At 34.1% G+C, this 22,288-nt stretch overlaps 1 protein-coding gene across 2 annotated transcripts; it reads left to right on the top strand.

Annotated features, from left to right (window-relative positions):
* Nucleotides 1-681: 681 nt before the first annotated feature.
* Nucleotides 682-19,475, top strand: LOC123564873 (heterogeneous nuclear ribonucleoprotein D-like). 2 transcript variants are annotated; one of them, XM_045358782.2, is made up of 10 exons: nucleotides 682-897; nucleotides 5,241-5,281; nucleotides 12,266-12,393; nucleotides 12,788-12,955; nucleotides 13,814-13,963; nucleotides 14,726-14,816; nucleotides 15,764-15,952; nucleotides 16,264-16,308; nucleotides 17,408-17,497; nucleotides 19,259-19,475. In XM_045358782.2, the coding sequence occupies exons 1-9, from the start codon at nucleotides 761-763 to the stop codon at nucleotides 17,485-17,487; spliced, it is 1,029 nt and encodes a 342-aa protein (XP_045214717.1). In that variant the 5' UTR covers nucleotides 682-760; the 3' UTR covers nucleotides 17,488-17,497; nucleotides 19,259-19,475. The 2 variants fall into 2 exon arrangements, with proteins under 2 accessions (XP_045214717.1, XP_045214718.1); XM_045358783.2 differs by having other exon boundaries at nucleotides 683-891.
* The last annotated feature ends 2,813 nt before the right edge of the window (nucleotides 19,476-22,288 follow it).

The following is a 22,288-nucleotide window of genomic DNA, read 5'->3' as shown; positions in this document are numbered from 1 at the left end:
AACAGTTTTATCAAACATAAAACCATCTTGTATTTGTTGCCATTTGACAATCATCTATATCAGGGTCATTCAAAAATGTGCAGGAAGCGTAATTCTGAATTATGCGATAAATACATTGAAAATTTGTAGGGTTGTTATTTGAAAACTTCAAGCTGATACCAGACTGTAGCTTTCTTCTTTATTCTATATAAAATTGACATATTTCCAATGGTCGCAGCACACATCAGGACCCATTCTAAAATTCTGCAACTTACATTTTCTTGAAAAATATTGTCAGTGCTGAATAAAAATCAAAAGAAAAGTAGGAGTCATTTTGATGCAAGAAAAATATTTTCAGTCAGACACACAAACTGCAAAATCAGCTAAAAAAATGAGACTCCAAATTGTAGTGGTAGTGTATGATCTAAGTTTCCATGAAAAATGCTGTCATGTTGTTATTTCAGTATGAAAGTGCTACCTGCGTGTCAAGCATAGATCTGTCATGTGATTTCAGCAAAAAAAACTGAGCTTAAAAAATGAGGACTATTTGAAACTCCATTATGCGACTACCATTTTTTTCGCGCCATTTTCCTATTTAGTGTCTGTATGCCTCCAGACCCTGGATGCAATTTAGTAATATTAAGCCTACAAATTAGTAACATTAAACCTACAAATCAATTATGTACCACGTGCCACATTTATCCAATCAGAGGTTTACTAAAGCGCGTGCGTACGGCCGACATCTTGGAAAAAGAGAGACAGTAATTTAGTAAAAATAATCATGTCTGAAGAACAAAACTACGAACAGAGTGGACAAAATGAAGAAGCAATGGATGCACAACAGGTTGATCTTGCAGGCGGTGATGGAACAGCCAACGGAGAAGGTGGACAAGGCGACAGTGATGACGACAGGTATCGGTAATTTTCTTTTTGCTACCGGCTTTTCAGGGAATAATTTTAACAATTAAATGTGGATCAAGGGCTCCTGTTTCCTTATCTTCATGTCATTGAAATTATGCATTTTCACTAGGTTAATTCTGTTTTCTGAAGTTGATTATTTAAATGAACATTTTGGAAAGACGATCGGCCAACATAATTTCGCTGCTAAGTTATGGCGGATCGTGTCACGTGGTTTCCAATTTTTCGGTATGACTGAATAGCGAAATCTAGTAGATTTCGCGAAATCTAATCAAATTAGTGAAATCTAGACATGAAATTCAAACTAATGAATATTTTTAAAAATCGTTTAATGCTTTTATTAAAGATATAAATTTACGTGTGTATGCCAATTTTCAAGAAAAAATATTTATATTTAAGGTGTTTTTGAAGCGGAAAACGTATACGGGTCTAGATTTCGTCCGATTCTACGTGCGCGGAAATCTCAAGTGTCAGGCAAAATCAAGATATAAAATCTAAAGTGATGAAATTTCTTTCTAAATCTTTTTAGGTCTTTATTAAGAATATATTTATAAGTTTGCATGTCAATTTTCAAGAAAAAATATTTATACATAAGGTGGTTTTGAAACGAAAAACTTATACGGGTGATGATTTCGCCAGAGTTTATATGGGCAGAAATTTCAAGTGACAAGTAAAATCAAGACATAAAATTTAAAGTGATGATTTTAAAACAAAATCCTTTAAAGCTTTTATTCAGAATATATTTCTACGTGTGCATGTCAATTTTCAAGAAAAAATATTTATATAAAGTTTGGTTTTAAAACGAAAACGTATACGGATGTTGATTTCGCCAGATTTTATATGCGAAGAAATCTCAAATGACAGGCAAAATCAAGACATAAAATCTAAAGTGATGAAAACTTTTTAAAATCCTTTTATGCTTTTATTAAGAATATATTTCTACGTGTGCATGTCAATTTTCAAGAAATTTTTTTTATACTAAGTATTAATTAGAAAAGAAAAATATATACGGATGTTGATTTTGCCAGATGGTCAGTGACATGCAAAATCAAGTCATAAAATTTAAAGTAGTGAATAATTTTTAAAATCCTATTAAGCTTTTATCAGGAATAAAAATATACATTTGCATGTCAATTTTCAAGAAAAAATATTTATATTTAGGGTGGTGTTGAAGCGAAAAACGTATACGGGTGTTGATTTCGCCAGATTTTATATGCGAAGAAATCTCAAGTGACAGGCAAAATCAAGACATTAAATCTAAAGTGATGAATACTTTTTAAAATCCTTTTAAGCTTTTATTAAGAATACATTTCTACATGTGCATGTCAGTTTTCAAGAAAAAATATTTATATTTAGCAAGGTTCTGAAAAGAATATCCTATGCGAGTGTTGATTTCGTCCTATTCTGCGCGAAAGAAAAAAAATCAACTCGAAAAATTAAAAGTTTGTATTATTTATTAAAATAGTGTTGAGCCGTTATTGAGAATATAATTATGTTTGCACGTGTCATATTTATCAATCATCATCTAAATTTTTTAATACCTGAAAGAGATTGTATTCAACAATGATTGGAGAAAGAATGCATATATGAATGACATTAAGAAAATGGGCCATATCCTAAACATTTAACTTCAATTTAATTCTTAGAAAGACGTTTTCATATGGAAAAAGTGTTAATGAAAAATAAATTGCAAATCTAAATAATTACTGTTTGTTATATAATAAACTAATAATTGTCGGATGATATAAATCGGCACAATTTTGACCGAATGATTACCTGCTGCATTTCGCACCTCTTTAAACGCGTGAGAAAACCACCTTTAATTAAATTATCGGTTACCCCCACTTAACTAATTGGATTAAATTTAATTTGATTAACTAATCAACTGTATGTGCCGACCAGTGTGACGACCGTTGTATCTTCTGTGAGGTGAGATTAGAAATATTTAACTTAAGAAATCAAATTTTTGTAGAAAATTATAGTCTCTGTATATCAACGGATTGCAGTTCCGTGAAAATTGTTGGAACGAGCGTAAAACACAATCGCATTATTTCGATACATCTGGGATTATTTTCGTCATGTTGAAATCTTAATTTCAAATCCAAGTGATGTTTAAATATTAGTGTACTGATCATACACTCATAGACTTTTAAAATCGGTCACGACTATAACTGCGATATTTTAAATAATATTTAAATTACACGACTGAAATTTCATTCCTTAAAATTTAAAGAGTTGATTTTGCCTCTCAGTTGAGATTTTAGCGCATATAAATTCTGGCGAAATCAACATCCGTATAAGTTTTTCGTTTATTAATCATACTAAATATAAATACTTTTTCCTGAAAATTGCGCACATAGAAATATATTCTTGACAAAAGCTTAGAAGGATTTTCAAAGAATATCCATCACTTTAAATTTTATGACCTGTCACTTGAGATTTCCGCGCATATAGAATCGGGCGAAATCTAGGCCCGTATAATTGTGTTTTTCGCTTCAAAACCACCCGAAATATAAATATTTTCTCTTGAAAATTGACATGCTAACGTATATTTATATTCCTGATAAAAGCTTTGTGTATTGTGTTGTATATTGCCACCGCGTGCATTGCATGTAACACTGTCCCACTGCAACACGGTCCAATTATTATCACACCTTCCTTATTTGATTAAATTACCAGATTATTATGAAAATAAGTAACAACTTTAAAACCCAATTTAGATTTAATATTGGAATAATGCATCAAGATACACCCGTATACGTTATACAAAACAATACTATTTTTCGACATATAAATGTGGAATTATATAATAAATAATACAAACTTATAATTAACGATTTGATTTTGCTTCCGCGCAGAATAGGATGAAAGGAACACTCTTATAGGATTTTCTTTTCGAAACCATGCTAAATATTAATATTTTTTCTTTAAATTTGACTTGGACAGGTAGAAATACATTCCGAATAAAAGCTCAAAAGGAGGTTTAAAATATTCATTACCTAAGAATACATGTCTCGATTCTGTCTGACACTTGAGAGTTTTGCGCATATAGAATCAGGCAAATTCATAGGCTTTCTTTTCAAAGCCACACTAATTATTATTATTTCTTGAAACTTAAAATGAACACGTAGAAATATATTCCTAATAAAAGCTCACAAGGATTTTTTAAAAAAAACTCTCATTCCTTAAAATTTTAAGATTTGATTTTGCCTCTCAGTTGAGATTTCAGCGCACATAAAATCGGGCGAAATCAACATCAGTATATGTTATTAATCATACTAAATATAAATATTTTTTTCCTGAAAATAGACATGCACACGTAGAAATTTATTTTGAATAAAACCTTTAAATGATTTTCAAAAAATATCCATCACTTTCAATTTTATGTCTTGATTTTGCCTGCCACTTGAAATTTCTGCGCATATAAACTCTGGCGAAATCATCGCCCGTATACGTTTTTCGTTTCAAAACCACCTTATATATAAATATTTTTTCTTGAAAAATGACATGCAAACTTATAAATATATTCTTAATAAAAACCTAAAAAGATTTAGAAAGAAAATTCATCACTTTAGATTTTATATCTTGATTTTGCCCGACACTTGAGATTTCCGCACATGTAGAATCGGGCGAAATCTAGACCAGAATACGTTTTCGCTTAAAAAAACGCTAAATATAAATATTTTTTTCTTGAAAATTGACATGCACACGTAAATTTATATTTTTAATAAAAGCTTAAAATGATTTTTAAAAATATTCATTAGTTTAAATTTTATGTCTAGATTTTGCCTGCCACTTGAAATTTCTGCCCAAATAAACTCTGGCGAAATCATCACCCGTATACGTTTTTCGTTTCAAAACCACCTTATATATAAATATTTTTTCTTGAAAATTGACATGCAAACTTAAAAATATATTCTTAATAAAAACCTAAAAAGATTTAGAAAGAAAATTCATCACTTTAGATTTTTTATCTTGATTTTGCCTGACACTTGAGATTTCCGCGCATGTAGAATCGGGCGAAATCTAGACCCGTATACGTTTTTCGCTTCAAAACCACCCTAAATATAAATATTTTTTCTTGAAAATTGGCATGCAAACGTAGATTTACACTTTTAACAAAAGCTTAAAGGGATTTTAAAAAATATTCATTAGTTTACATTTTATGTCTAGATTTCGCTAATTTGATTAGATTTCGCGAAATCTACTAGATTTCGCTATTCAGTCATACCCCCAATTTTTTATTCTTTCAGATCACAAATTTATCCGTTTTAAATTGTACTGTAACTAGTTTTGCATAGGTTTTTTGTACTATGTTGATTTTAAAACACAATTCTTTTCAGGAAATTGTTTGTTGGAGGTCTTAGCTGGGAAACAACAGAATGTAAGTTTTAAATCCTTGAACAGGGACAGAGGGTATTGGTATTTATTGCAGAAATTGTTCAGTTAAAAAGGCAAAGGTCTGTCATACAAATCATTGCATGCTTGGAATGTATGATTTAAAGTGAAACTGGCTTTAAGGGATTTTAAAGATAACTGCAAATTTCTGTGATTTTTTTTTTTTTTGCTTATATAAGTTAGTGGTATACTGGGTATACCAATTACCATGAGTCTTATATTCAGTGGACTCTATTTATAACAAAATGATTGTATGAAAGGATAAGTTTTATTCTGTTTAATTAATTCTTTATATTTTAGTTTTAGACTTTTGGCAAAAAAATAATCGAAACACCAGGTAAAAGTTCCACTTCTGTCATTGATCATTCAAAGAACAGAGGTGGGGAATTTTAGCATTTTCTGGCATATACCTATTACCGTGAATTTCAACTTCCAATCTAAAGAAGTTGTTAAATTGATCTAAGACAAAGAAAGCATTTCTGTTCAACAATGAGCCAAACTAAATATGAAACAGATATGGCAGAAATAAGCAACTTCATTGAACTTTAAACCCGCCCGCTTAGCTCAGTAGGTAGAGTGTTGGTCTACAGATCGCGGGGTCGCGAGTTAGATCCTCGGGCGGGGCATATGTTCTCCGTGACTTTTTGATAATCAACATTGTGTCTGAAATCATTAGTCCTCCACCTCTGATACATGTGGGGAAGTTGGCAGTTACTTGCAGAGAACAGGTTTGTACTGGTACAGAATCCAGGAACACTGGTTAGGTTAACTGCCCGCCGTTATATGCAGACTGAAATACTGTTGAAAAACGGCGTTAAACCCAAATCAAACAAACAAAATCATTGAAATTTTGAAGAGTAAATTGCAAAGATTAACCATAATGACCAGTCACTTAGCTAAATTCCTTAATTTCTGGGATCAGTGTGAAATAAAAAGAAAGACACTCCAAATTTCAAAAATAGTTTTGCTGAAAATCTAAGCACATTGAGCATGATTAATGAGAGAAAAATTGTAAAGCAATTTTCATGTTAAGTGTCAAAATGGGACATTCACGGTAATATGTATATCCCGGTAATTGGTATACCCAGTATACCGAATATCAGACCCATTCACAAATTGCATACTGGCTTGCACAGTTTTCAAATTTGGTCAGCCGGACCCATTCACAAATGATGTGAAAATCTCAAAAAATATTTAAAAAAAAAACATTGGGAAGAAGTTCTTTAATCTACTTTTGCAAGGAAAAGCATCTGATTGATCAAGATTCGTTAAGTTCGTCAACCTATATTATCAACCCTTGAACTTTAACCCATTCCCACATAGACATGTGGCCTTATCAGCTATCTATTATGCATGCTTATGACAGGTTATCAGTAATCAATAATCAATACAGTCTTATCAGTTTATCTGCACTGTGTGCATAGGGGTATTTAGTGGAATTTAATAAATTTGACACCTATGTTAGAAATGCTATTATTATAACATTTTCTATACATTTGACAGTTTTTATGTCAATGTATGAAATGTTGCTTATAAAACTGGCTTTTTAATGATGTTTTTCTTCTTTTTCTGCCTGGTATAGTTTTTTCAAAATGATGGGGAAAAGTTACAGAAACACCAAATTTACCAAGAAAAACTAATTTAAATTAATTTTTTTGGAATAAAAATATTAATTTACAAGTTAAATAATTGTACACCTATATAAATAAATCATCCCAACAATATGTGTAATTTATAAAAATATTTAATGACAAATGTGGTTTCAACAGCTATTTAGAAAATGCTAGTGCACTGAACTTTTCATAAAAAAAAAATCATGGCGGACATGTACATTTTTTGCACCCGAGAACTTACATCTTACATCAAAATGGACAGATCATAACACCCTGAGACAGACCAGAATAAATTTAAGAATCATTAAATTACCATTTTTATATTTTACACGGTAGATTTATGCATAAAGCATATATCATACATGTATATACGTCATGTAGATAGTAAAAAATGTCACCGTGGGGCAGACGTTGCATAATTTTTGATACCGTTCAAATTGAATATATATTTTTTTACGTGATAAAACATTTCAACTATATTGCCAATGCTAAAAAAATCATCGTCAACCTTATTTTTTGTAAGTACGTATCGTTATGCAGGGTTCCCGCTGTCGGTCACCAATGGCGCCAAATGCGACAAAATTCTGGCGCTAAAAATCTTCAATTGGCGAATTTCATTGGCGCTTATAAGATAATCGTCGATCTGATCTGATCTTTCTCAATGACGCAATAACGGATTATCCGATATTTAACACTGCACGAAGACAATACATAACGTGTCAATATCGATTTACACCTCGGGGCATAAGTTAAAACTTCGCCGAGTCACTAGAGCGTTCCTCCACGCAAGAACGATTATCAGTCAATCTGATTCGTCAAATTTAGCCCCGCCTACTTACACGAAAGCAAATGAAACGAAATATTAGCTGCGTGCTTCGTCTAATGCACCACCTTTTTTATGATGCAAAAAAAACGCGAGATAAATTTACAGGTTATTTTAATGACAATCTGATTCGCCGAAGTAATTGAGACCGAGAAAATGCCGGAAATAATGACACGTCAAAGCGCGATCAAAAGATACACATATTCTCCGATCTTAAATAGATCAATTTTGCACAAGCGTTGTTAAATAAATCTACTCGTTCGTAAATTTCAGTCGCGGTCGTATAATTTCAATTGGAGAATTTTTGAGATACAAATGAACTAAGCAGTTCTTTTGGTTCTTTTACGTGCCCAACGTAAAGCATTGATACATGGGGGATGATTTTAAAAACCCCAGAGCTTCAAAACAAAGTGCTAATAATACCTGTAGGTGGTATTTTCGCTATACATTAGTATGTATGAAAGGAAATAGAAATTTAGGTATATATATATAATGAAACTTGAGCATTTTAAAAAGCTTTTCAAAAGTTATAAAATAATATAAAACAACATTGTTTTTGATAAATGACCTAAATTAATTTTGAAATAAAAAGTTAAAAGAATAAAGAGATAAATATTCATGTTTTAAAAACATCTATTTAGTGAAAATGACCATTAAAGGGAGATAATTAAAAATGGCAAACTATATAAAGGGATAATTTTATAGATTGAGCAATTACTTTTGTTTAGAAAATGTTCTTGAAAATGGTTGAGAAGATTAAAAACTATTTTTGATTCAATGTGATATTAGGATAAATATTCATGTTTTAAAAACATCTATTTAGTGAAAATGACCCTTAAAGGGAGATAATTAAAAATGGCAAACTATATAAAGGGATAATTTTATAGATTGAGCAATTACTTTTGTTTAGAACATGTTCTTGAAAATGGTTGAGAAGATTAAAAACTATTTTTGATTTAATGTGATATTAGGATAGACTGGTTCAAGAGCAAATTGCATGGTTACTGTAAAGAATCAAATGAAAAAGAGATTGAAAAGAAAATGGTATGTCGCCCATCACAGACTATTGGCTCCAACTTGAGAGCCACTGGCGCAAACTTTTCCTGATTGGCGAATTTGCTGGCGCAAAGTGAAATTGACCCAGAGGAAACCCTGTTTATGGGGGTGATTCTCCTCGTCCATTCATAAAAAACAGAACGATCTCGAGATCCGAGTCAGCGACGTTAAATTTAAAATCAGACAGTCTTGAGGCAACACTACTGTCGGACTCCGACGAAAAGGCATCAAATTTAAATTCATATTTAACTGAATCTGTTTGACTGTTAACAAATTCTTTGATTGTTATGTTACGTGATGCAGCCATTTTGTTTAGATACATAAACGGACTACTTCAAGGCCGAGCACCTGGCCGCATGCTTTATGGGTTATGTAATTGGCTGAATCGTGGGCCTAGTATTCAAATTACCTGTTACGTCACGTCATCCGGGACATCGGCCTACATATCAATGCGCAATTTCAAACTATATTTTTCAGCGGGCGCTCAATAAAACATTTATATTGACCAATGATTTTGGGGAAATACCAGCGCATGTGACTTATGGGTCCTGCGATTGGATGTCATTTAAGGCCTAACTTTAAATAGAAACAGGTATTTTTTACTCCTGGAAATTGGAGATAACATGTGAATGCACAAAGTGTACCATTATTTGTATGGACCATTTGTTCGGAAATATAAACAAATCGATGTCAAAAATGAACGCGCTCTATGGCGCTTGCATGCGGAGATCGATAATGGCGCTTATCGGCGCTTCTATGCGGAGATCGATAGCGGCGCTCTTAGGCCTTCCATGCGGTAATAGATAGAGGCGCTTGTAAGCGAGAATGGGTTAATTCTTGGTGTGTTTCGGTACGAATCATTTTAATGTTTTCGTTCCACAGTTGTTTAGTACACCCCATTGAATAACAGTATATCAGGGGCAAATTGAAAGTGTACTGAAACAGTAGGACAAACTATTTCGTAATCGAGCGTCTTGATAAGGGATCACAACATTTTGATTCACAGAGTATTTAAAAAATTCTCAATTAAGGGGGGGAAATCACAATTTTGTGAAAAACTACACTAATTTTCACAATTTTTCTGGTACCAGACATTCACAACTTTAAAAAAAAAATCACTGAATTTAATGGTAAGCTACATGGCCCAGATTAAATCTTATACAGGCCATGTGCTAGCAATGCAAAATATGGCTAAATCAGATGCAGAATAGTCTTCATGCATCCCAAGTGTTTAATATGAATAGACATAATCACATAAAACAAGCTCTGCAGTCACATTCTCTAGTCCTCCATTGGGATTTTATCTATCCAGTATTATTTTTTACATGTATGTCCTTACTTAGCACAGTCCATGATTACATAGATCCCGATTTAGTTTATGGAATAATAAATTCATAAAGTGACATTTTTATTCCTTTTCTAAAATTTTATTTAAGTTACACTACTTGCTGCTATTTTCGGTTACATCCCATCTTGTGTTACCTGAATTTTGTGCAGTGGTACCAACAAGATACAGATTTGACCTGCTTTGAAAGCTGATTATGACTTGTCTCTTCTTGCTCTGGGTTTGAAATCGCTCTTAGTGTAGAATTTTTTGTCAGGAAACCATCCAACAAGGTGATGGATGATGGTTCTACTGGGTGCCTGCTCGTGGTGAAATAATGCTCTTAAGAGCACTCAGAATCTTCCTCCACCATCAGAGATGGGAATGCTCTACAATTTATATGACTTAAAATTGTGCGAAGTTAAACAAATATTCCAACACGATCCAATTCATTTTCTTATTAGCTTGACTATTTGAAGAATAGTCTAGCTGTTCTACTCACCCTGGCGTCAGCGTCACACCTTGGTTAAGTTTTGCGTGCAAGTACATACAGCTATCATTTAAAGGCATATAGCTTTGAAACGTATTTATTCTTTTTCTAGGTCAATTACCAACCTCACTGGGCCAAGTTCCATAACTCTAACATGTATTTTGAGCAATGATGCCCCCTTTTGGACTTAGAAAATTCTGGTTAAAGTTTTACATGCAAGTTACTATCTCCAAAACTAAGATATTGAATTGAAACTTCACATGTGTCTTCAGGGTTATAAAACTAGTTGATAGCAGCAAGTCCCATAACTCTGACATTCATTTTGGCCAAATTATGCCCCCTTTTGGACTTGGAAAATTCTGGTTAAAGTTTTGCCTGCAAGTACATACAGCTATTACTAAAAGGCATATAGATTTGAAACTTATTTTTTCTTTTTCTAGATCAATTACCTACCTCACTGGGTCAAGTCCCATAACTCTGACATGTATTTTGGCCAAATTATGCCCCCTTTTGGACTTAGAAAATTCTGGTTAAAGTTTTGCGTGCAAGTACATATAGCTATTACTAAAAGGCATATAGATTTGAAACTTAGTTTTTCTTTTTCTAGATCAATTACCTACCTCACTGGGTCAAGTCCCATAACTCTGACATGTATTTTGGGCAAATTATGCCCCCTTTTGGACTTATAAAATTCTGGTTAAAGTTTCACATGCAAGTTACTATCTCCAAAACTAATGCAGATATTGAATTGAAACTTCACATGTTTCTTCGGGGTTATAAAACTAGTTGATAGCATCAAGTTCCATAACTCTGATATGCATTTTGGTCAAATTATGTCCCCTTTTGGACTTATAAAATTCTGGTTAAAGTTTCACATGCAAGTTACTATCTCCAAAACTAATGCAGATATTGAATTGAAACTTCACATGTGTCTTCGAGGTTATAAAACTAGTTGATAGCATCAAGTCCCATAACTCTGATATGCATTTTGGTCAAATTATGTCCCCTTTCGAACGTAAAACTCTTTTGATATTTAACATTTTGGGTAATAATTTCTTGCTTCTGTGACAATATTTCGAATAGTCAAGCTTGGCTGTCTTACGGACAACTCTTGTTAAACAAAGAAGACGGAAAACTGAATATTTGTACAACAGTTCATTTTTCTGACGTCACAATTATTACGTTGTAGTGTCAACCAGCACAGCGGCCCGCTGGAAAAGAAAACAGTTGGAAAACAAGCAGTTACTTGCGGAGAACAGGTTTGTACTGGTACAGAATCCAGGAACACTGGTTAGGCTAACTGCCCGCCGTTACATGACTTAAATACTGTTGAAAAACGGCGTTAAACCCAAAACAAACAAACAAACTTTAAAATCCTTTGTAGCATGTTAGAATCAAAATAATATGTCTCATGTAGTGCTCTTGTATAAAATCATTGTTTGTCATTCAGATGCGTATTATTATATCACTCGGGCTGCGCCCTTGTGATATAATCTTTCGCATCTGAACTCCAAACAATGATTTATTCAGCGACAAATCACTAAATGAGATGTATTGTTTTAAGTAATTTTTAGTAAAGGGTATTGTTTGTTCCTTTTGATGCATATATCTTGTGTGCAGCAGAGTGGCATCTGTTTAATAGAAAAAGTTGTTCTTTTTTCCAGCTAATTTACAAGAATACATGTCAAAATTTGGAAAAGTGGTCAGTTGCAATTTGAAGAAGGATCTTGAAACAAACAGATCAAGAGGGTTCGGTTTTGTTGTGTTTGAAGACTCAGAGTCATTAGAAAAGGTAAGCAGAAAATAGACCAATAAATGCTTGAATGTGAAGACCTAGTGCATTTTGATTTAGTCAGGTGTATTTAATTGGGTCAGTCAGTTACTAGATAGTGGTTTAATATTGTTCAAATGCAGTTGCATTGCAGAGATATCAGGTGAGGGGGTTAGTTTCAGACATTGGTGTTCTCGTTATGTATTATATTGTGGCTTTCAGAATGAATAGCTACACATTGGCATATTTTTTTGATTCTTTGCACTCCAGGAATATAACCGGAGGTTGTTTTTAAATATTAGTTTGATTACTGGAAGTTCTGAATCTTCATGTGTTGCTTGGGAATTTAAGTTGGTCATTGATATCAGCAAGTTTTGACTATTAGCATTCTAAGTGTTGATGAAATTGATTTCAGGTTTTAGCAGAAAAAGAACACAAACTTCAGGGGAAAACTATAGACCCAAAAAGAGCAAATCCAAAAGGCAAATGGCAGGAACCACCAATTAAAAAGATCTATGTAGCCAAAGTCAGCCCCACCACATCAGAGGACCAAATTAAAGAATACTTTTCACAGTGGGGAAAGGTAACAGTTAATGGAATAAATAAATATGTCGAGATGAATGAGAGAAAAATTCAGTACATTTCTCTCACTCTCTCTCTCTCTCTCTCTCTCTCTCTCTCTCTCTCTATATATATATATATTGTACATGTACTCAATAAAATAGAATTTAAAAGAAAAAAGGACTTTATTTCAAATTTAAGCGGTTTTGCCAAACAATTCAGGTTAAATATTTCACATGATTTCATGGCTGTACATATCAAACATTTATAAACTGCTTATAAAGGGACCTTATTCAGATTTTGGCTTAAAATTAACACCGGAACACAAGTTTTGTCTTAAGTCAGAATAGTCTGTTTATAGAAAGCTTTATAATTCAGGCAGTTGACCTTTCATATCCCATCACAAACACGTAAAATTTTCAATGGAAAGTTTAGTAAAAACGACTACGTCTCGTGTGTTTCCCTAAATATGTGACCTCGCTTAGCTCAGTAAGAGCACAGATCTATGGATCATGGTGTCCTGAGTTTGATCCCTAGGCTAGGCATAATGATAGATTAAAGACCTTTTGTCTGAAATCATTCGTTCTCCACATCTGATTCATGTGGGAAGGTTGTCAGTGAACAGGTAAATACTAACTAGTGCAATAATCCAGGAAAACTGGTTTAGGTTGGGTTAAATGCTGCGGGTAAATAACTGAAATACTGTAGGAAACTAGTTCTAAACCCAAAGCAAACAAACATGATCTGTCATACAGCCCTTTTAAAAAAAGTAATATACCGTCAAAGGATTCAGTATTTGGAAATGATTCTGTTACTGACTTTGAGAGGTATTTGTTTCTGACTTTAAGGTAGTGATTGTAATCTGGAGTATTTGTTGTAGGTTGAGAAAATAGAAGCACCCTTTGACAAAGAAAAGGAAACAAGACGGAACTTTGTGTTTGTTGAATTTGATTCTGAAGAGACTGTAAATAAAGTATTAAACCATACAACAGAGAATCCGGACTATCAGCACAAAATAGCTTCTGACGAGGTAAGGCTAAAATGCTCCGTGCAAAAGTGATGACGGCTGTTTGCAAATGATTTCTTTAAAAATATAAACATTTGTTTCAGTTCCTGCTTAATGGGTAAATAAGGTAATTGTTTAGAAATACTTTTGAAATCATATCCCTCATATCTATTTCTGCACTAGCTTTTGTTACAGTGAATCAGTTTTTGCATCTTTGTTTTAAGTATACGAGTTGGGTAATTGTGGTAATTAAGTAAGTAATCCTGGTCAAGTAACGGTAAAAGCTCGTCAGCTGGTGCTCTTTAAGTAGAGTTTAAAAATTAAGTAAACAAGGCTCCACTGCTTGATTGTGATTGTGACCGAGCTTTCTTATTACACTTCCAGCAGTCTACAAAGACAAATGAGTGGAGACATAGGAGCAGAAATCTGGCGTCGCGAGGTCTCACAAGGAGGTGCCTCCGCTTGATGTAATACACGAAATGAATTATTAAAAAAAGTCCAGAATTTCTATATTGATCTGTTTATAATCTTTATAACTTAGCATTGTTATTTCATGGTATGGGTCATGCTAAATATCTTTCCGCTTTCATTTTGTAGCATAAAATGTTTTAACTTGTATTTTCTGTTTTCAACAGGTTAAGTAAATACAATGTGTACGTTGTAAATGGTTTCGTGAGCTTTCACCTTGGATTTGTTCATTATAATGTAATTCGTTCCATGGGATATGATTCCTGTTACAGTAGAATAAAGATTGTTTTACTTACTGCAGTATGCGTATGCTTCCAGATAGAAATAAAGAAGGCAACCCCTGGAAACCGTGGTCGAGGACGAGGAGGATTTGGTGACCGAGGAGGTCGTGGCGGACGAGGACGTGGAGGTATGATACACATAAATTTTAGTTTTTATGCCCCCAAAGGGAGGCATATAGTTTTTGAACCGTCTGTCGGTCTGTCCGCAATTTTCGTGTCCGGTCCATATCTTTGTCATTGATGGATGGATTTTCAAATAACTTGGCATGAATGTGTACCACAGTAAGACGACGTGTCGCGCGCAAGACCCAGGTTCGTAGCTCAAAGGTCAAGGTCACAGACGTTAAAGGTCATTTTTCATGGTAGTGCATTCGTGTCCGGTCCATATCTTTGTCATCCATGGATGGATTTTCAAATAACTTGGCATGAATGTGTACCACAGTAAGATGACGTGTCGCACGCAAGACCCAGGTCTGTAGCTCAAAGGTCAAGGTCACACTTAGACGTTAAAGGTCATTTTTCATGATAGTGCATTCGTGTCCGGTCCATATCTTTGTCATCCATGGATGGATATTCAAATAACTTGGCATGAATGTGTACCACAGTAAGACGACGTGTCACGCGCAAGACCCAGGTCGGTAGCTCAAAGGTCAAGGTCACAGACGTTAAAGGTCATATTTCATGATAGTGCATTGATGGGCGTGTCCGGTCCATATCTTTGTCATTCATGCATGGATTTTAAAATTATTGGGCATGAATGTGTACCACAGTAAGACGACGTGTCGCGCGCAAGACCCAGGTCCGTAGGTCAAAGGTCCTAAACGCTAACATCGGCCATAACTATTCATTCAAAGTGCCATCGGGGGCATGTGTCATCCTATGGAGACAGCTCTTGTTTGTTCATGAAAATAACTGGTTGTATCTTTCAGCTGTAGTATTTTCATCTTTAAACTTTGTTTAGAATAGTTATGCTTAAGTCTCTCTCATGCAAGTCCTAAAGGTAGTGGGAACTTGTAATAAAATCGTAAATGAGTCGGAAATTGTTTTGAAACATTTACTGTTATCAATATTTTAGGTTATGGAGGATATGGAGGTTGGAATGACTATAATCAGGGTTATGGTGGATACGGAAATGGCTATGGAGGATATGGGAATTACGGTTATGGTGGTTATGGTTATGGAGGATATGATCCCAACTACGCTTATGGAGGCGGATGGGGAGGTTACGACCAGAGTGGATATTATGGTTATGGAGGTTACGGAAGTGAGTTCTTGCTTCAACAGTACAGTTGTTTTAGAACATGTATTAAACATGTTTATGTTAAGGTGTGATAACAAAGCAAGTTAAGTTACAGAAATGTAGATTGTGCACCACAGCTTTTGTCTTACTTATTTAGGCCTGAAGAGGTGAAGGTAGAATGGTGGTTGGACTTTTCAAATTTAATTTTAAAGAAAAATGGTCCGTTTCCTGATTAAAAGAAAATAATTTAGAATTGCTTTAGAAAGTTGAAGTATTTGTGTAGTATTTTCCCCATCATAGTACTTATTAAAGCATTGTCCCATTGTATTTCTCAGGTGGCTATGACTACAGTGGTGGCTGGGGTGGATATGACCAATCAGGTGATTTTGTATTATTATGCTGATGTATGTTACATTGGAAATGCTCATTAGTTTCAATGTCGAAAGTTGTGCATGTATGAAAACGGATCCGATTCTGTAAAAAAACATCCTGATACAGTTTAGAGCTGGTGAAGGGTTGTTAAACTGATGGATCGAAGATTTGACTTCTAATAATTTATTTGTTACAGATAAATTGCTGGGTGCCACTCTAGGTTTAATCCTTATTTGCAATATAGAATCCTTTCATGCGATTAAGACAGTCAACTATTCTGGCTTGATGTCGTCGATAAATTATTGTGCCTACAATTTTAAAACTACTTGCCTGTAGTTTATCTTACTTTGGGTTAATATTGATAGTTTTCAAGTATCTCTCTACATAGATCAAAATGGAGAAACGAAAATGTGTTGTTGGAGATATTAATTTGCAAGACGTTTCACCCAAATAGAAGAAACCTTGCCAGCGCTATCTGGACACTTACACTGTGTATTTTACTGTCACTTGCTAGTCATTTATAGTACTAGTCATTAATAAATGTGTGTTTATACTAAGAGACTATTAATTTTAGGTAAAAAGAATTTAAAAAAAAAGAAATTTGTTTTCTACAACGTTAATTAGCAATGACATTCAGCAATGAATAAGTGTAGCTTTATTTAAAGAAATTTAAGACATGATAAGTATGTTGCAAACAAGTGGTCATTGATCTCAAATAAAAGGTATATATGTTTAAAACTTTGTGTTTAAAGCATCAATCAGGAATACATTAGTTGCTAAATAAGCATGTACAGATCATAAAAGGGAAGTTGCATAAGACTTGCAATTAATTGTAAGACATATGAACAATTATCTTCGTTTTAATACTTAACACGACTTGATACGCTATTACTACTGACAGATGGTCAAAACTACTGATAAATCACTTAGGAACTACTGACATGGTTTCGAAGGGGTAAACAGGTCTGGGTCTAAATTAAAGCTGGATAGAGAAGTGTGAATGTGTGACAGTAAAATATCGGCAAAAACCTATGAATGTTTTTTTGAGCACACTGATTTCTTAAGTATACAAGAAAAGTGCTTATATCAAAAATGATGTTATTGTAGGTCAACAAGGTGGCGGGGGATATGGCAAGGCACCAAAAAGTAACAGAGGAGGTACAAACAGCGGATACCGACCTTACTAGTCCAAACACAGTAAGTACAAAATTGGTATTAGAAGAAAGGTATTTTTATGCCCCCCTTCAAAGGTGGGGTATATTGTTTTGCAGATGTCGGTCCATAGACCAATTGGATTCTGGATGGTAACTCAAAAACGTTTGGGCCTAGGATCATGAAAGTTGATAGGGAGGTTGGTTACGACCAGCAGATGACCCCTATTGATTTTGAGGTTAGTTGCTCAAAGGTCAAGGTCACAGTGACCCGGAACAGTTTTAACAGTTTCCGGATGATAACTCGAGAACACTTGGGCCTAGGATCTTGAAAGTTGATAGGGAGGTTGTTAATGACCAGCTGATGACCTCTATTGATTTTGAGGTCAGTAGGACAAAGGTCAAGAACACATTGACCCAGAACAGTAGAACATTTTTTTGCCAAGTAACTGGAGAATGCTTTGGTACGTCAACAGCCAGTGCATAGTGACCAAATAATTTCTGTTCCTTGTGCAATTATTGAATGCTTCGTGTTCTACGAGCTCTTGTTAAAATGATACTGATGGACATACACAGTGTGTAGGAACAAGTTACAATCGGGTCTGTCTAGTTCGAGTCATTGAAGGCTTACAAGTTAAGGTCTTTGTGTGGAAAAATTGGCAGTTGCTTTCATGGAACAGGTTGAATGCAGAGCACTGGTTTGGTAAACTGTAGAACGGAATGCAACAACAGAACATTTTGCAATAATTTTTAGCTCGACTATTCATAGAATAGTGAGCTATTGCACTCGCCCATGCGTCGGCGTCCGCATCGGCGTCCGCGTCCGCGTCCCGATTTTGGTTAAGGTTTTGTATGTAAGCTGGTATCTCAGTAACCACTTGTGGGAATGGATTGAAACTTCACACACTTATTCACTGTGACAAACTGACTTACATTGCACAGGTTCCATAACTCTATTTTGCTTTTTTACAAAATTATGCCCCTTTTTCGACTTAGAAATTTTTGGTTAAGGTTTTGTATGTAAGCCGGTAACTCAGTAACCACTTGTGGGAATGGATTGAAACTTCACACACTTATTCACTGTGATGAACTGATCTACATTGCACAGGTTCCATAACTCTGTTTTGCTTTTTTACAAAATTATGCCCCTTTTTCGACTTAGAAGTTTTTGGTTAAGGTTTTGTATGTAAGCTGGTATCTCAGTACTTACTAATGGGAATGGATTGAAACTTCACATACTTGTTCACTGTCATGATCTGACATGCACTAAGCAAGTCCCATAACTCTACTCTCTTTTTTTTCAAAATTATGCCCCTTTTTCGACTTAGCAGTTTTTGGTTAAATTTTTGTATGTAATCTGATATCTCAGTATCCGCCAATTGGAATGGATTGAAACTTCACACACTTGTTCACTGTCATGATCTAACATGCACTGGGATGGTCCCATAACTCTACTTGGCATTTTTACAAAATTATGCCCCTTGAGCAGTTTTTTGTTAAGTTTTTGTATGTAAGCTGGTATCTCAGTATCCACAAATTGGAAAGGGTTGAAACTTCACATACTTGTTCACTGTCATGATATGACATGCAGTACAGAGGTTCAATACCTCTACATTGCATTTTACAAAATTATGCCCCTTTTTCAACTTTTGTATTCATTCAATTGACAAGGCTGTTGAATAGTCGAGCGTTGCTGTCCTCCGACAGCTCTTGTTGTAATTATTCTTATTAAAGGTGCATATATACATGATTATAAATGAATATGAAGCCATGTTGTTTTAACTGTTGTTTTTTTGTTTACTTTCAGGATGCAAGAAAGTACCTTGATGTAAATAGGCCGAATCATCATCATCATTGTTGTCATTCATTGTGTCATTCATACTGCACGTGCAGAAAACAACAGGAAAATAGACATTCTTAACTAGTGATCTTAATCATACATGCCATCTAATTTGTTTTTATAAAATGTTGTCTCTCATTGTATAATTATTGACTAAATAAACAGCTAGTGTTTTTACATCTGAGTGAACTTATATTGTTACTATACCAGATTTATGTCCAACTTTGGCAGGCATATGATAAAAATTTAAGTATGTGGGATATGATAAAATTTAAGTATGTCTCCCACACCACTGTGTGGTGGGAGACATTGATTTACTCCTGTCTGTGTGTGTGTCTGTTCTTCTGTCACAAATCTTGTCTGCACTCTTTTCAGTCCAACATTTCTTATTCGATCTTTACCAAAATTGAACAAAATGCGTTTGACAACCTGATCGTTATTCAAACAGACAAATATTGGAGAAAAGAGTTGATGATTTTTTGGTGAAACAAAAAGTAGAGGGCTCAACGCGAAACTAAGTGTATATATACAAATAGAAGCAGATAGACTAGTTTCGCGTTGAACCCTTGAAGTGAGTAAATGGCTGAGCTGCATAAAGGCATTATGAGCCTGAAAATTCTACTGTTGTAAGTCTTGCGTTCTTCGTGTCTGCATGAAAAGTACATCATTTTAAGACCAGCAGTCCACGTGTTGCCAATAAGTCGTTGAAATCGAAACAGTTTTTCAAACAAAATTTTAATCATGATTTTGCAACTTCAGAGTAAGTCTGCTAATGCCTTTAAAGTTGCTTGTAAGTTAGGTTTTGAAAAGTCATTTTATGACTACTTAGTTGTTGTAATGTTTTAAATGGTGGGCATTTTGTGTACTTCCAACTTCCTAAGAAAAAAGGTTAGTCAATGTCTAGGATTTGTGTGCATTTTGGGGTATGATGGATTTAAGGAATATTTGAATAGCAAAATTAAACTGTTGGCGAACATTGTTCAATCTGCAGTAATTTATGCCCAGTTTGATGTTAAAATACATTTTTTATCATGAAACACTGCAAGATAATTACCTATAAATTTTTTGGAAACGATATTTGAAAAGAAAACGGCAGCATGTTTGTATCTAAGTTCACAAATGTTTAATATGAAGTGCTGAAGCCTTTTGGAAAGTTGACTGTTGACAAAAACTACTATCTGTCGATGTATCTCGGTGCTGGTGCATAAATTCTTCCAACATGAGTTGTTTTAAATTCCTAAGATGTGTATTATCCAAGGATTCCCTTTTCCGGCTGGTTATTTAACTTTTAGGGTTGAACTTGCTCCAAAAACTTTTTGACGTGGAATAGGTGGTATGTAAAGTAAATAAAACCCGAAAAAGTCCGGAAATATCATGACACATTTTTGAAATACTGCAGCTTTAATACTGAAGAGGTGTCTTGATACGTATTGTTGCTGTAACTGTGAACAGGCGCTGTACTGGTATATACTTGTTTTAATATAAAAAAGATGTTTTAAGATTAGTATTTTACCATATTTGTCAAAAAGCGTCAGAGGGTGTCAAAATTCAGAACTGCTGTCAAAAATTTTAACCCAATTTTATAAAGGGTATAAGGAAAATTCGTGCCTAGTGGAAAAGAAAATCAGCCTATCAAAAATATGGAAAGTAAGTCCTCGTATGCTTATATGTTTACGTATTGCTGGTAATGAAATTTTAATTTCAGCTTTTATTACTGGAGAAAAATATTTTGTTCATGCACCTAGTTCTGAAATTTTCAACTTTTGAAAATAAGCTTGATTACAACAAACATTTTATGTCAGATCTGAATTATTTGTGTAAAGTATGATAGTAGCCTACCCATAAATTTTTTAGTGAAAATGCCTTTTTCTACAAAAATTTATGTAAGGGAACATTTTCACCAAATGTACATTAATCTCAGTTCAACAAATAGTAAAACCCTAAACATGGTCATAGCTAGGTAGTCTTTCAGTGAATGGAATGAACCTTTCCCTGTAAAAGGCTGTTTTCTCTTGCATACGGTCCTTTGCTTAACCGGAACGAATCTTCTTTACACCATTCACATACATATTTCTAAACGTGGTTAACGACAATTACTAGTATTTGATCTCGGTCAGAAACAAGAAAAAGAAGGATTTGTTAAACAAAAATGTATCCACAAATGTTACTGCAGATGAATGGGATACTTTATAGCATCAACATATGCTGGAAGTTTCAGTTACAGTAATTATATATAATATGTTTCGTAAACTCATTTATTATGTAATGCATGTATTTGAATAAAGAAATTATTCTAATATTTCGTTTCAATTGATCTTATTTTAGATAAATTTGCAGTATTTTAGTTAATTTCAATCTATTTAGATGAAGCTGCATATCTCCTAATGTTCATAGTTTGGCTTTGACTTCCCTTGGGGACTTCTTTTTCTGTATTGCAATTTGTTAAAGATTATGAATCATCAATAATACTTTAATGTTGGGATTAGTTTAAAGCTCTGGCATTATTTTTAGTGATATAACCGGTCTATTTCTGTGTGAGGTAAGGGCAGTGTTCTGTAATGGCACGTTTGAATATTTTTGCTGAACTATAAGGTGTACGCACGTATAGAGTGGACAATATACTAACTTGAGGTTAGGAGTTTATGCGTGCGTTTGGAGAATTCATGCCGACCACAAAGTGCAACAGTGCTAGTGATAAAAATGTCTGGTAAAACGAATGTTTTACAGCTAAAAAGTACCAAATGTACATAGTTGTAAAAAAATAAATGGGCTTAGACCAGCAAACATTTTTGCCAAAAAAAACAACAACTAGGTTTTAAAACAAGTTTGTACAAGGGAGATTTTGCTTTGCAATATGTGGCAACAGTTTAATTACAATTTGTGCCAATTGACCAGTAATTTTTTAGGAGAGCGAGGAAAAAGCATTTCGAAGTCGGTCAGTATCGTGGATACCACCATTATTATGAATTCCGGTAGTCTAAATAATTTGACGCCAGA

Source organism: Mercenaria mercenaria, chromosome 2 (genome assembly GCF_021730395.1).
Source record: "Mercenaria mercenaria strain notata chromosome 2, MADL_Memer_1, whole genome shotgun sequence".
Classification (NCBI taxonomy): Eukaryota; Metazoa; Mollusca; class Bivalvia; order Venerida; family Veneridae; genus Mercenaria; species Mercenaria mercenaria.
The sequence above is the reverse complement of the archived record's forward strand: the minus strand, read 5'-3'. Positions and strand labels throughout refer to the sequence as shown.

Excerpts from the sequence above, each read along its gene's own strand:
- LOC123564873 (XM_045358782.2), top strand. The coding sequence starts at position 761 with ATGTCTGAAGAACAAAACTACGAACAGAGTGGACAAAATGAAGAAGCA. Across the intron at positions 5,282-12,265 it reads TAGCTGGGAAACAACAGAAT|CTAATTTACAAGAATACATG; the intron begins GTAAGTTTTAAA and ends TCTTTTTTCCAG. Across the intron at positions 12,956-13,813 it reads ACTTTTCACAGTGGGGAAAG|GTTGAGAAAATAGAAGCACC; the intron begins GTAACAGTTAAT and ends TATTTGTTGTAG.